The 14,876-nt window shown below is 50.3% G+C and overlaps 1 protein-coding gene across 1 annotated transcript; it reads right to left on the minus strand.

The window, feature by feature from the left end:
- Positions 1–4,046: 4,046 nt before the first annotated feature.
- On the minus strand, positions 4,047–14,129 carry SERPINH1 (serpin family H member 1). The gene is made up of 5 exons (XM_074955101.1): positions 13,992–14,129; positions 9,125–9,738; positions 8,299–8,397; positions 7,599–7,831; positions 4,047–6,827 (listed from the first exon to the last, which is right to left on the minus strand). The coding sequence occupies exons 2-5, from the start codon at positions 9,705–9,707 to the stop codon at positions 6,525–6,527; spliced, it is 1,218 nt and encodes a 405-aa protein (XP_074811202.1). The 5' UTR covers positions 9,708–9,738; positions 13,992–14,129; the 3' UTR covers positions 4,047–6,524.
- Positions 14,130–14,876: the final 747 nt, after the last annotated feature.

A 14,876-nucleotide genomic window follows, 5' to 3' on the forward strand; every position in this document is an offset into this window, starting at 1 on the left:
GTATACTGGAGTATACGAAAGAAAGGAATACTTAAAATAGCTTCTGCTACATTATGCAAGGCTGTCCAACTATCTTAAATATAATATCCAGGCCTATATAAGAGCCTCGAGCCAAGGAGCATAGCTTACACTGGTCTATACATTTGCGCCACTGTGGAAGCTATAATAGTCAGTTCAGTAACAGGCTTTTAACCATGAATTCCACATGTCTTTGCTAACTTCATTTGTTAGACTGAAAAGTGTGTATCCATTCCTAACACTGGATATAGTGCATTAGGCTACCTACAGTTTTTAGGTTCACAGTGTCCTATAGTGGAAGTCTGCATTGTAAATTCTTGGTAGGCCCTCTGATTCTTGTCTCATTTAGGTGCCTCTTAATCTACATATTGCTCTGATTAAAATGAGAAATACTGAAATGTGAAAATTCTCCCAGTGTTATATAGGGCATATGGGTTGGGACATTAGCACTCCCCTTGAGCCTTGTTCTTGTGCAAAAAAAATACTGTAGCCAGAAGTGTTGTGCAATCAAAAGAGGGAAAGAGAGAGTGGTTAATGGGATTTCACTAGTAACCTGTAACTGGTCCATATGCTTAAAAGAAACCCTGTGTGCTACAGCCATGTTGGGGAAGTGCCAGGTAGATGCCATGGATTAGGGAAGTAAGGAATACTTGATTACCCTGCCCTAGTACCCTTCCCATTATTGCCCTGTGCTGCAAAAACAGAATTTCTTATAAAGATACAGTAAACTACTTCTGCTAAAAGGAAAAAACCCTTTGTGGCCAGAAGATGTCAGTAGAGTAGTTGGTCTATGTTTTAGGGCCAGAAGGGACATTTTAGCATAACCTGTATAACACAAGCCTGGGCATTTCACCCGGTTACTCTTGTAAATGTATTCGTCTCAATCCTGCTTGCTAGAGTTATGCTAATAAAAATATTAAGTTTCAGAACCACAGGATACATAAATTTGCTGAGAATTTTACCATTAACTTCTTGAAGAAAATTCATTTTAATAAGTTAGAGCAATTCTTCTGTCATCTTAACAGGTTTGCTCACTTGGTTTACTATAGATCCTATTGTTTGCATTCTAATAGTACCTTGAGGCTCCAATTAGGAGAGAGATGTACTTGTCCTGGCTGCTGTACAAATGTATAAAAGACCTACTGCATCAGTGTGTTTGCTAAATGACTGTAGTGACAGATTTACTCTTGCAAACCATCAGACTAGATAATCTAATGATCCCTTCTAGCCTTAAACTCTGTAAATCGGCTAAATCCGTGTTTCTCAAATGTAGCCACTGAGCTACGTTCCCTGTAAGCTGCGTGGCTGCTCAGCAGGCTCTCAAGGGCTGCGCAGGCAGGCAGGCAGAGGAGCCCAGGCCTGCCGGAGCTGCTATGGCTGGGGAGAGGCGCCTCTCACATGGCCCCAAGCTGCTGTGGTGAGAAAGGGCTGGCGGCAGTCTCTCCCCATCGCAGCCATGGGGCAGCCTGCACCCCAAACCCCTCATCTCTGACTCCACCCCAGAGCTTGCACCCCAACCCTGTGCCCCAGCCCTGAGCCCCCTCCTGCACCCTGAACTCATCAGCCCCAGCCCTACCACATAAATTTTATGTGCACCAATATGAAGGTGATGTGTGTGTCACATCACTTCCACAGTGGTGCACATAGCAAAATTCATTCCACACATGGGTGGGAAAAATTAGAGGGAACGCTGGCCCCATGGGTTTTTCCTGCAGTCACAACAGTCTCCTGGGCAGAGATGGGGCAGGGGGCAAAGCTGCAGCCTTTCCCTGCAGCACCCAGTTGCTCTGGGAGCAGGCTTCAGCCTCCCCCATCCTCAGCCAGGCCCAGTTGCTCTGGCACTGGGCTTCACTCTATTTCTCCCCCTCCCTTCCTGTCTTCAGCCTCAGGACTCTGGGGGTGGGCATCAGCACCCCCCACTTCAGCCTTGGGGCTCTGACAGCAGGCTCTGGTCTTCAGCTCAGGGCAGAGGGACTTCAGGAAGGCCAGCCTTACACTGCTCCTTGCCACAGCACCCAGTAAGTATGGGGTGTGAGGCTGCAGGATGGAGCTTGGGGCAATGGTGGGGAAGCAGTGGCACCCAGGGGGGTGATGGGGAGCCGTGGAGGTCTGGGGTAGGCAGCAGGGGCCAGAGGTGATAGGTGGGGAACTGGGGGAGTTGCCAGGGATGCCAAAATACAACTACATTATTGAGTCTGCAAAAGAAAAGGGAAAAAAAAAAACCCTACATCAGTCAATTACAATGATTTGGCCATGAATATGTGCATATTTAATTAAGTTAATAATTTGAGGAACGTTTGTAAGAGCCACCACCATCAAGAGTCGATGGCTGCAATCTGAGGCCGCCAAAATTTTTGTTGTGAGAAGCCCTGAACTAAATTGTTACCTAAGGCTTGGCCTGCTCTTGAAAATACCAGCATAGGAATGTTGGGCAGGGCTGTGAAGCTAGCACGTCCCTGACTGACACAACCTGCAGGGTACATGCAGCTACGCTGCTGGAAGAGTGCTTCTTTCAGCTTAGCTAACATTTGGGGGAGCGGTGGTATTCCTGCAGCAACAGAAAACACCCCTGTCGGTGTAGGCTGCGTCTGGACTACAGGGCTTTACCTAAACTCTGAGACTAGAACTCTTTGTCAGCTAGATGAAAAGTCTAACATAACACCATCCAAGAGCTGGAAATTCAGCAGCAAAATTCAAATTGAAAATAAGACACATTTATAACAGTGTGGGTGACCATTTGTATTACTGTGGTACCCATTAGACCTGGTCATCAAAGTGGGGGATGGGTGGTGTATTCTTCATCAGTTGGGGTCTTTCTATCAAGATTGGGAGTCTTTCTAAAAGGCCAGTTGCAGTTCGGCATGAGTTGTAGGGCTAGATGCATGTGAGCTGTGTCTGTTATGCAGAACATCAGGCTAGATTGCATAATGGTGCTTTGTGGCCTTAAAATCTATTAAGCTTCCTGGGATCTGCAGAAAGTTCCTGATGACACAAGTCCAAAAGAGCCTGGTTTAACGTTAAGGTCCTTAATGCTGAGTTTTGACGACTGGGAGTAGAAAGAGCTCTCTTTGTAAATTGTGACTGGTTGAGCCATGAAACCCTTTGGTATTGTCTTACAGCTACTTTTAAGATTAGCCTGCCCCACTCTATCTCTGCGCTCCTTTCCTCTTCCAGTACCTCAGATAGCCTCCTACTGTAATCTTCATGCTATTTTCCCTGCTGTTCCTTTGCCTTAGAACTGAAGAAGAGTTATATAAACTCAACAGCCTGTCCCTTGGCCCAGCAGAAGTTGGTCCAATAAAAGATTCCCTCACCTACCTCGATTCTCTCAGACCTGCCTGTCATTTCAATTCTTCCTCAGAACACAAAGCCTAGCGGGTTCGTCCACCAAGAAAAGTGCTGTGGCTAAAATCTGCACTGGTCAGATTATAGCACAGGGTGGCGTGTGATACAGTGTGCAAGCAGTGTCCAGTGGTTAAAGTAGAAGTGTGGACCAGTGAGACATCTTGCCTTGTTTGCATGGGGGCTGCCCATTGTTTCAGTTGGAATTGAGGGTGCTTCAAGCATGTGGCTGGTGTTACCAGCTAATGGGGTCACGCAGAGGATGGAGGCAGTGGGAGGGGTCTATTCTTGGCTTTACCATATTTTCTTTGTAATTGGTTTTTTGTTTTTTTTTAAGCCTGCCTTTTCTCCAGCCACACACTGAGGGTCAAGGCACTGAGCAGTCGCAGCTCCTGTTAACTTCAGAAGGCAGATGACTAACCACTCTGCTGTTTCCCTGTGTCAGAGGGTGGTCCCTGTGGAGAGGCTAAACGAATTGTTGGAAGAATGGTATATTCTGAATTACAAGATGAATAATAAACCCAGGTTTGATTTAAGTGGACAGGGCAGGGACCTGTAGGCTAAGCTTCAGCACCCGGATGAGGTTTTGCAGATAAACCCCTTGAACCAATTGCTTACGGCCAATGAAGGATTTAAACAATCCAGGCCTTCATGGTCACAAATCACACCCCCCACACATGCCAAGATTAATTGAAAAAGTTTTATTGCAAAATTATACAACTCATAGTTTTGTGATACAAGAATTCAAAACGGGAAAAAAGCTGACACTTCCATTCACATGATGCAAATTGACACTCTCCCAGTGTGTTTTCCACACTCCCACCCACCCCCATCCTGTATAATTGTGCGACAGACATGGGTTTCAGTGCACAGATTTGTCTGAGCATGCACACTGCAATATTTTGTGCATTCTGATACATGCCCATGCCTCACCCACCCCCCACCCCGTTGGAGACAATTGTCAAAACTCAAACGTGAGGTGTTAAGGACAGCATTGCCCTCTGGGCTGACCTGCATGTGATTTTGGCATATATGCTTCACTTTACTTTTGTATCATCATCTACTTAAAGAGACAAGATCAGGTCAAAACTTGGCCCCCAGATTTAGGTATATACCCAAAATTCAGATCAACAGGAAAGGCTGGGTTTTTTAAAACTATTGTGGAAGTCAAATTTACCAATTAAACCTCTGTCAGCCTCTGAAATCCAGATGCCGCAGGATTGGGCTTGTGCTTGAGAACTTGAAAGTGAAATAGACTAGAAAGTGACTGTAACCAGTCCAGTTTCCCTGTCCACCCTAACTGCAATCAGCTTCAGTTACATAGAAGGTAGATTAAACTGGAAAAAAAAAAATCTAACCCTTTGTTCCAGTTTTGCTGTGACAGCGAGAGAGAGAGAGAAGCGTTAGACACACACTTAGGAATTTGTGGGATCAGGACCATTTATTTTTTTTAAATACAAGCTTCAACCTGATAATGTCCCTTGGGGAAAAATTCACTTTGATCCATCAACTCTAGGCTGGAGTTGGATCATGAGACTTCCCACTTCTCACGAATAAATATAAAAATGCCTATCTATAAATACAAGTGTTACCTTATGTGCCTTAGGCAGATCAGCCATTGGGGAGTGAACCCTCTTGGAAAGAGGATTATGTAGAAAGGGTCTTTAGGAAGCCAGGCTATGGAAGATCTAAAGCCTTCCTAATTTAGAAAAAGGAAATGAAGGGCCTGAGCCAGCTCCCACTGAGAGGTGTCAGCAGGAGTCTTCCCCTTGGGAGATGGTTTGGGCTCTAGCTTTCTAGTTGCAGAGAGAAATCTTCAAAATGTAAACTGTGTTTCTTGCCCAGTCTATCCTGACAAACTGAAACAAAAGCACCACGAGACATGAACTTCCTCCCCTCCTTTCTAAGGGGTTAATGAAACCTTTCGAGGGTGGGCCCAGTGCTGGTGAGAGTTGGCTGCTTGGTAGCCCCCCAGCCTGAAATCCTCTTGATCCACAGAGCAGGTAGAGCATGCTAGCTGCAGAGCAAATCACCCCTCCCCCAGCTGCACCTCACCTCTGCTGAAGGGACCACCTGAAAAAGGGTCTTTTAATCTCTATGGCCCATGCTGTCCTTGGCCCCTTTGCTGAGACACCTCACTGCTGAGTGATTTAAGGTGGATTTTTTTTTAAATAGAATATTCCCAGAGAAGCAGATTTTTGCAAGATTTCAGCTGTCCATGGGTAAGGAGTGGAGAGGTTTTTACTTTGTGTTCAACTGGAAGTATTTGGGGGGAGGATAACACACATTTCAGAGCATGGCTAAGTGGTTTAGAAGTACAGGGAAAATTCTACTTGTATCTATGTTCAGAGGTGGGCCACTGCATCAGAGCACGTACTGACTTGTATGACTGTTACAGTCTGTTTCCCTCTCCTAAAGTAACCAAAATGGTTAGACTAACTCCTGGAGGCTCACTTCTCTCCCTTACATCTGCATCTGTCAGCAGTGCCTCCATTGCAAAGCGGGAGCATACTCAGTCCCTGCCGCTCTCTTTAACAAGCAAGATGCAGGCAGAAGAACTTCAAGGAGCGAACAGATAAAGGAACCGGCCCCCTGGCTTCCAGCTCAGCCAAGAAACCCCCAGTGCAAGGAACCAGGAACAATCTATGTGTGGCAGGAAGCAAGCTGTCCCCTAAGCACAAACCTGAAGGAAGATATCAGGGAAGAGGGATGGGGAAGCAGCGCTCCATGTGTCTAGAACAAAGGGCATAACAGACTATGATGCAACTGTGTGGGCTGGTACCTTTACTGTGGCCTCAGCTGACAGTTTGCATCCTGGCAGATAGTGCCATCATGCTTGGCATAAGGATTTATTCTACTGCAGGAAGGAGGAAGAAGACACAGACCATAACCTAAAATCTCAGCAGATGTACCACTGATTGGGAACAGAATCCCAGTGAATTGGTCCCTCTCATCGTTCCTGAGCCTTTCACCCCCCTCCCTCCCTCCCTCCTCCCCTGTTTCTCCCACGCATTTTCTTTTGGTGGAATATTCTGGCAAGGTAAGGTATGCTGGATTTAACATCAAAATGCACGCTGGTCCGGCTAGCACCCATCAGTTCGTAGAGAATACAAGAGAACATTTCCCCATTTAAAAAAAACCCTGCCAAAACCTGAAAATTCAAACTACAATTCATCGCGCATTTTGTCCCCTTTGGGCTTCACTAGCCTGCCAATGAAAAGAATGGAATTGGTTTTATTGTCCTTGATCACAAAGACGAATGGGTGATCGGCGTAGAAGAGTTTCGGGTTCCTCATTTCTTCTCGGCCATAGATGTCAGCATCAAAGGGGTTCCCCTCAGTGTCCCACTCGAGGGCCACGGCATGGAAGACGTTGGAAAGGTAGAGATCTTTCTTGCCTGAAATCTTGGACAGGTCAGCCTTGTTCTTGTCTATGGCTTCAGTCAAGCCAAGGTCCGCCAAGTGTTTCTATGAAGAAAGACAGGTAGGTTAGACTCCTAAGGAAGACACTAATGTTCAATCATATGCTCAGCCAGCTAGATTCTGCTCTCAGTAGTGTAAATACAGAATAATACCCCGGTGCTCAGGGAATAAGTCTAGATACCTGGGGGTGTTAACAGCGGACGTGGCTCCTTGGATCCTGAAAGGAACAGGGGAGTTGGAGAAATTTTCCTCCCCCTTTTGCAAAAGTGTAAACGAGCTGGGTAAAATGACAATACATTGGGTTTAGCCCATAAACCCAGAGCCCAACTTGAAGCCAGGCACTCATTTAAGCAGAAGTGTTAGTCTAGGTTTCCACTGAATAGGGCAGTTAGTAAGTAATAAGCATACCATGTATAGCAAGCCAACTTGTGTATAAAACACCTCTAATTTCCCCATCTTCACTCTCCATTTTCAGGGCTGGAGAAGAGAATTTCTCAAGTGGGGATCTGGTTAGAACTACATATGCAGATATGATCAAATCTTCCTGTTCTGGGCTCCTCAAATGTAGTTCTTATAGGTTGTGCCAGGGGATCCGAACATATGTCCACTCAGGGAAGCTCCCAAGGCAGAAACAACAGGGTCCACTCTTCCCCCACCCTCCTGGTCTCTTACAACCTTCCCAACGTTGGCAGAAATTTCTCTGCTCGTAAGCAAATCACATGTGCCAGCCTGTCCCTTCAAAGCAAAAGGTGGGATAAAGACCCAGGAACCACCCATAGCAGCCAGTCTGGTTTATGGCGTCAAGAGAGACTTTACCTGAAGATCATGGCTGACTTCCAAGCTGACTTTTGGCAGAGAAATGGCCACAGCTCTCTTCTTCAACTTGCCAATCCAAGTTTTCAGTTGCTCTCTGGTCAGCAGCTTCTCAACTCTCTCCAGTGGCTCCACGTGGTTGGGCATGATGAAGATCATGCTGGAGAGTTTGTGAGCGAGAGGCATCTCCACAATCTGAAGTTTCTCTGCCTCGTCATCAAAGTAGTTGTACAGACCTTTAAAGAAAAAAAGAGTAGCAAGCAGAGGCAATAATGGTGAGCCATGGGAAGCAGATAAAGCCACCTGATTCTGTTGCTAATTTGCCCCATGTTTTCAGTGGAGTGCAATCTGGGAAACTGACTAGCAAACTGTCTAGTTTACTGGCCCAAAAGTAGACAAGCGTGGATAGTGACAGAGCTCCTACTATTCCGATCTCTGTTTGATGCCCCAATTCTAGATCCCCTATGGAATCTCTTCCTAATGGACAAGTGTTCAGATCTAAAGCCACCAACATAAATGGCATTCCATCTGCTTGTACTAAGATTTAAGCGTAAAGCTGCATAGTTCTGTCTCATCTGAAAGGCTAGTGGGGAAAGAAAAACAGGTGAAACGCTGACCAACTGGGCTAATATCTCTGCTGGAAATCAACAGGATGGATTTAGTCCAGTGGATCTTGGGGCAGGGAGCAAAAGCTAAAACTTACCTGTGCGGTGCATCATGGGAACTCCCACTGTGTAAGAACGGGTCACCATAAAGCCACGGTTGTCCACCATCTTGTGATGGAACCTCTCCTCCCAGTGAGCTATAATGGAGGAGGAGGAGAACCCATCAGTTAACAAGAAATTGGGAACAGGCTGTGTCATCATGCACAAATTTAACTCCAGTAGCCCCGTAAGGAACACTCTAAACTGGTGAGCATCTCAGAACCCCCAGTTTGTTCGACCAAAGAGAACACGAGTATTTTCTAGTGCAGTGTCTTGTCTCTGGCTTTAGAACAGATACTTTGGAGTTTAAAAAAAAAATTCCCATTTTTGTTGTTGTGCTAACTTGGGGTGAGACTGGGACTAGCAAATTCCTTGCCACCCCTCACCCCCCAAAACAAACTTCTATCCTGCAACCTGAAGTTTATTTACCAGGGCATCAATTTGGACCAATTTATTTAACACATGAACTCCTGAAGTTTCAGATGGAGAAACTAATTCACTTCCACTCCTAAAATAAGATTTCTGTTGCAAGCGCCAATGGCTCCGGTTTTTCACTCCAGTGCATTTCAGCTGAGAGGGAAAGATCCCTCCGTATAAAGCCCTGTAGGACTCGAGCAAACTCTTTGAGCCTGTGTCTCCTCTCACTTGCCCCATTGTGTAACTCCATTGATTTACAACAGTGCAAATGGGAGCTGAATTAGGCCCTTTGCATCATTTATGTCTAGATTAGGAAGGAGGTGGTGAAACCCGGTATTGGCTAGCGGGTGCCATCTGCACTTGATCACTCATCTCACTAGTTTAGAGCACCCTCGGCATTTAACTTACGCTTGAAGAACATGGCGTTCACGATCAGGGCCCCGTCGGTCTTCTCCACATTCGTGGTGACCTCTGGGAGCTTGCCATTGGTGGTCTGGGATGCCCACTCGTTGATGGATTTCAGGGCGCTCCTCTTGTCCCTGAAGTTGATCTTGGAGTGTTCATAGTTGTAGTGCTTCTTGCTGCTCTTCACAAAGTCATCGGCAAAGCTGATGGAGCTGGGGCCATACAAGCGGTTCCCGAGCTTCCAGGTGACATTGCGGGCGGTGGAGTTGCTGACCTCGTTCAGGAGCTCCGACAGCCCACCGTGAATGTAGTCGTCGTTCAGCTTGTCAGCGCTGAGCAGGGCCTTGGCTTGGGAGGCTGTGGTGGCCTTGCCACCGAGTGACACCAGGCCGAGCGAGGAGGCCACCACCACGGGAGACACGAGGATGTTCTCCATGTTCTTGTCTTTAGCCATTGTGTGGTAGAGGTTGAAGGCGAGAGTTGCGCTGCGGTCAGCTAAGGCGGCTGCCTTATCACTCAGCTTCTTATCTTCCGAGGGCACTGCAGCCACTAGGGCACAGAGGGCCAGAAGACTGGTCACCCACATGGCTTCCACTGAACACGACACTGCTGTGAACCTGCAAGGCAGTGAAAGGTTCAAAATCAGTCAGACTACATTCCCTCCTAAAGCCACGTCAGCATGTAGACTAGTCTAAGCTCTAACGCTTCCGATTAACCCCATTCCTAGAATCCAGCGCGGGAAGGTGAAATAGCATTCGTGATGCCAACTGATCTGCATCTGTGGTTCGCTTCCAATTTAATAACTTTAATAGGGTTCCAATTTCCAACCAGGCTTCAGCCCAGCGTCCTTTTTTTGCAGGTGCGAACCTACACCCTCAAAAATTTCCATGCGATTACCTGCAGAAGTAAATCATACTATGTGGAGAGCTAAATGGCAGCTAATGCTTGCGAGTCCAAACTGCACTCTGAAACGTGGGGCCTGTATATTTTGAATATAAGCCTGGTCTCTAACTGAATATTAACTCACTGGTTTGCTTTTGGAACTTTAAAGTGACATGATCAGGCAGTTGGTTGGTTCAAAGACCTAGATGATAGGATGGAGATCTCTTCAATTCTAGGACAGTGGTTCAAATCCAGCTCAAGTTAGGAGAGACTGAAGATCACTGCTGTTTGGCGGCCCAGTGGCCACCAAAATCAAGGTAGAACATTGCAGGCTGGGATCAGTCATCTCTGCAGGCTACAACTCTGAACAGAAGATGAGGGTGGCTGAAACCCACTCTATTTTACGCAAATCAGATTGAGCTCTTTAACCCCAGCAAGCTGCCCACATCTGAAGAAGCAAGTAGTCCCTGGTGTACACCCAAAGGCTGGCTAAGTGCTGCTGTCCTCCCTGCTGGGGTTGTACTTTGGGCTTGAGGGTGCTCCAAAAGGTCGAGAGAGCTCAAAATCGTCCCAAGCAAAAGCTACCTGCTTATGTACATTAGGGGTAAAATTCCTTTTCTATGCCCGAGACTTTTTGTTGTATGACATTATCTTTGTGGTAGCCAAAGACCTAATGTTGAATTGTTCAGGCATCCTGCCAGGTGCTGCGATTGAGCTCCACTCTTTAGTCATTCTTCCCCCTGGCTGAGGCTGCTCTGAAGTTCAGTTCCTGGCATGCAGCAGCAAGCAGCAGCTGGAGTGGCAGCATTAGGGTTAAAGAAAACAGAACAGGAAACAGAGGTGGGCCCAAGGAATTACACACACAGAAGAAAGCATTTGTGCAAGCAGCTACAAGCAGACATGTTGCAGTTCACAGGATGGAAATTACACAGCCTTAGGGATAGGGTTAATTTACAGCCTAAGATCCCTTCAATAATAAGCCTTGTTGAAAGACTGAAAATGAAAAGCTACCAACTTATTTGCCCTAGCTATCCACAAGAAAGACTATTTAAGACACATACACCAGTTTATAATCTCCCCGTCTGGATGTGGGGCTGGGATTATGCAGTTAAACAGTTTCAAACTTTTTTGTGTTTTTTTTTTTTGTTTTCTTCTTCTAAAGATACCTTGAAACTTTTTCATAGTGAGGTCAACGTTTGCCTTTTTCATTCTGAAAGAAAACAGATACAGAAAGTAGTTCCCTTGAGAATGGTGCCTGGTTTAAAGCATGTGCTAGATCTTTAGGACAGTTCCATTACTTCAGAGAGCAATGAAATCTAGCCACCATCCAGGAAGCCGCTGTGCCCAAACTTTGCCCGCAGAAGGGTTGAATCGACAAATGTCTAGGTCTCCCCAAGGACTAGGGAAATGCACAGTAACAACAGGTCTCAGCCTGTAAGCTCCACCCTGTTCTGAGCAATGTCTCCTACCCTTGAATTACGTGATGGGGTTGTGTTAGTGAGACAACAGCATTGGCCTGTGTGTTATAATTTAGTGCCGCTCTTGGAGTCTCTAGGAGCTCATACTTGATAGCTTCCACTCACACCCTGCACTCCCCAGGGCCCCAGTCTGCCATGAGATGCATGCAGGCAGATCCCTGTGCCAGCGTGGCAGGTCTGTCTGGGATGGGAGTCATCTTGCAGGATCAGGGCCTTAGATTCTCCCCCCACACACACACACTCTAGATCAGAACAAACCACATGACAAAGTGACTCACACAAATGTAATAAGTAAATGCCGTTTGGGTGTTAGTAGAGATCTTGCACTAAGACAGCCGGAGGATTTGCATTTTGACACAGAGTTGCTTTTAGTTCATAATAAGAGAGAACAAAGAGCTGCACCCTTATCCCCAGGGCTGTGGCTTTCCTGCTCTGCGGCAGTTCACCCTTTGGGCAGGGCGACCCAGGGCTCCCAGGGATAGAGGAAGTAGTGGCCACTGGTTTAATGCTGGCTCTGAGCTGGAGAGAGGAACAGAGAGCTGATCCCTGGGACACTGCTATTTTATTCCTCCCCCTCATTTTATTTTGCTCTCCATTGCTTGGGCTACTTAAACCCAGGCATCTCTGCTCCCACTGTCTTGAGGATCTGTGTGAGCATCAGTGGCAGCTCCTGCCAATGGCTGCCTCTGGTGTGGGGCAGCCTGGAAGATGGACCCCTCTGGTGTGGGGCAGGAGAGGCTGCTGCTGCCCTTGGATCAGTGGAGCCCAGACCTGCCTCCCCTCAAACTGCAGGAAAGCAGCTGCTGCAGACCCCAAGTTTAATACCCTGCAGCCTCACACACAGCTGCCCCCACCCCTTTCCTCCCACATCCTCCACAGGGCCAGGGTGGGGCATGCAGCCCCCCAGAAATGCTCCATTCTGCCCCTCCCCACACCCCATCAATCCCCAGGGAGGGGGGAGCCACCCCCACTCCCAAACTTTCCAGGCTGCTGAACAGAGTCCTGGCGAGAGCCTCACGTTTCATCTTAACACCAACCGTATTCAACCCCCCATCCCACCCCATCCCATTCCCGGCGCCTGCTCCCCTTCCACACGGGATTTCCCAGCAACCGGAGGATACTCCACGGGACCCACCCCCCTCCTCTACACCACTGATCTCCCCTAGCCCAGGGACAGTCCAGGCATATCCCCTGACCGCCCCGCCCCCCCCCCCAACACACCCTGCTGCCGCGGGGACCCTCCGGGGAGTGTGTGTCTCCCCCCCCCCAACACACCCTGCTGCCGCAGGGACCCTCCGGGGTGTGTGTGTCTCCCCCCCCCCCAAACACACCCTGCTGCCGCGGGGACCCTCCGGGGAGTGCGTCTCCCCCCCAACACACCCTGCTGCCGCGGGGACCCTCCGGGGTGTGTGTGTGTCCCTCCCCCCCCCCCCAACACACCCTGCTGCCGCGGGGACCCTCCGGGGTGTGTGTGTGTCCCTCCCCCCCCCCAACACACCCTGCTGCCGCGGGGACTTTCCGGGGAGTGCGTCTCCCCCCCCCAACACACCCTGCTGCCGCGGGGACCCTCCGGGGAGTGTCTCCCTCCCCCCCCCACAACACACCCTGCTGCCGCGGGGACCCTCCGGGGAGTGTGTCTCCCTCCCCCCCCAACACACCCTGCTCCCGCGGGGACCCTCGGGGGTGTGTGTGTGTCTCCCCCCCCCCCCCCCCCAAACACACCCTGCTGCCGCGGGGACCCTCCGGGGAGTGCGTCTCCCCCCCAACACACCCTGCTGCCGCGGGGACCCTCCGGGGTGTGTGTGTGTCCCTCCCCCCCCCCAACACACCCTGCTGCCGCGGGGACTTTCCGGGGAGTGCGTCTCCCCCCCCCCAACACACCCTGCTGCCGCGGGGACCCTCCGGGGAGTGTCTCCCTCCCCCCCCCACAACACACCCTGCTGCCGCGGGGACCCTCCGGGGAGTGTCTCCCCCTCCCCCCCCCCAACACACCCTGCTCCCGCGGGGACCCTCGGGGGTGTGTGTGTGTCTCTTCCCCCCCCCCCCAACACACCCTGCTGCCGCAGGGACCCTGCGAGGTGTGTGTCTCCCTCCCCCCCCCCCCCCCTGCCGCGGGGACCCTCCGGGGAGTGCGTCTCCCTCCCCCCCCCACAACACACCCTGCTGCCGCGGGGACCCTCGGGGGTGTGTGTCTCTCTCCCCCCCCCAACACACCCTGCTGCCGCGGGGACCCTCCGGGGTGTCCCCCCCACCCTGCTGCCGCAGAAAAAGTCCGAGGTGTCCCCCCCATGCACACCCCCCCCGCTGCCGCGGGGACCCTCCGGGGTGTGTGCCTCCCCCCCATGCACACCCCCCCCCCCTGCTGCCGCGGGGACACTCCGGGAACACCCTCACCATACCCAGGATCCATGGGGCGCCCCCCCCCGCGTCTTGCTCCCGCTCCCCCTGCCCCCACCCCGGGCACGGCCGGACGAAGGCAGCCCGGTGCTTGACCCTGCGGAGCCCCTCACCTGGAGGGGTCGCTCCTGCGCCGCGGGGGCTCGCGTCCGGCCTGGGGGTGCGGGGCTCGCGGGGCCGGCGCGACTGGCAGCGAGCGGAGCAGCCGGACTCCCCTGGTGCGTATCCCTCTCTGCAGCGCCCAGCCCCGCGGAGGGGGCTATATAACCCGCCCAGAGAAACTTCGAGAAAGTTGGGGAAGTTGCACGTTTCAATGGGAGGCTCTGAAGCTCCAAAAAAAAAAAAAAAAAAAAAGCACTTTGGAGCCTCCCACTGGCAGCGGCCCCTGTCCCCGGGAGCTGCTGCAGGGTCCTACTGCTTGGAGGGTTGCAGTCCTCTGGTGCGGGGCTGTGAACGGCCAAGCCCAGAGGTGCCCTGAATGAAGAAGCACTGGCTCTTCTCCCCGGGGTGCGGGTGGGGAGCTGAAGCTGAACATCTAAGGCCCTGATCCTCCAAGGTATTTAGGCAACTAACTCCTGTTGCTTTCTACAGGCGTTGGGCACCTAGCCCAGTAAGTGACTTCCTCAAAGCGATACAACTTGTCTGTGAGGAGCAGGGGCTGGAACTCAGGTAGTTTTAAGCGTTGTAGCCCAGCCACTGGACCATCTTTCCACACATCAGCCGCCTCTACGGTGCAGAGACAGACATGGCTCCTGCACCCCCATTGCTTACAAACCACAGCCCTGGTTCTTCAAGCAAGTAAGCCCGTGCATAACTTTATTCACCTGAGCCACCTCATAGAGCGTAGTGGGGCTACTGGCTTGATAAATCATAGGATATCAGGGTTGGAAGGGACCTCAGGAGGTCATCTAGTCCAACCCCCTGCTCAAAGCAGGACCAATCCCCAAATTTTGCCCCAGATCCCTAAATGGCCCCCTCAAGGATTGAACTCACAAACC

Source organism: Natator depressus, chromosome 1 (genome assembly GCF_965152275.1).
Source record: "Natator depressus isolate rNatDep1 chromosome 1, rNatDep2.hap1, whole genome shotgun sequence".
NCBI lineage: Eukaryota > Metazoa > Chordata > Testudines > Cheloniidae > Natator > Natator depressus.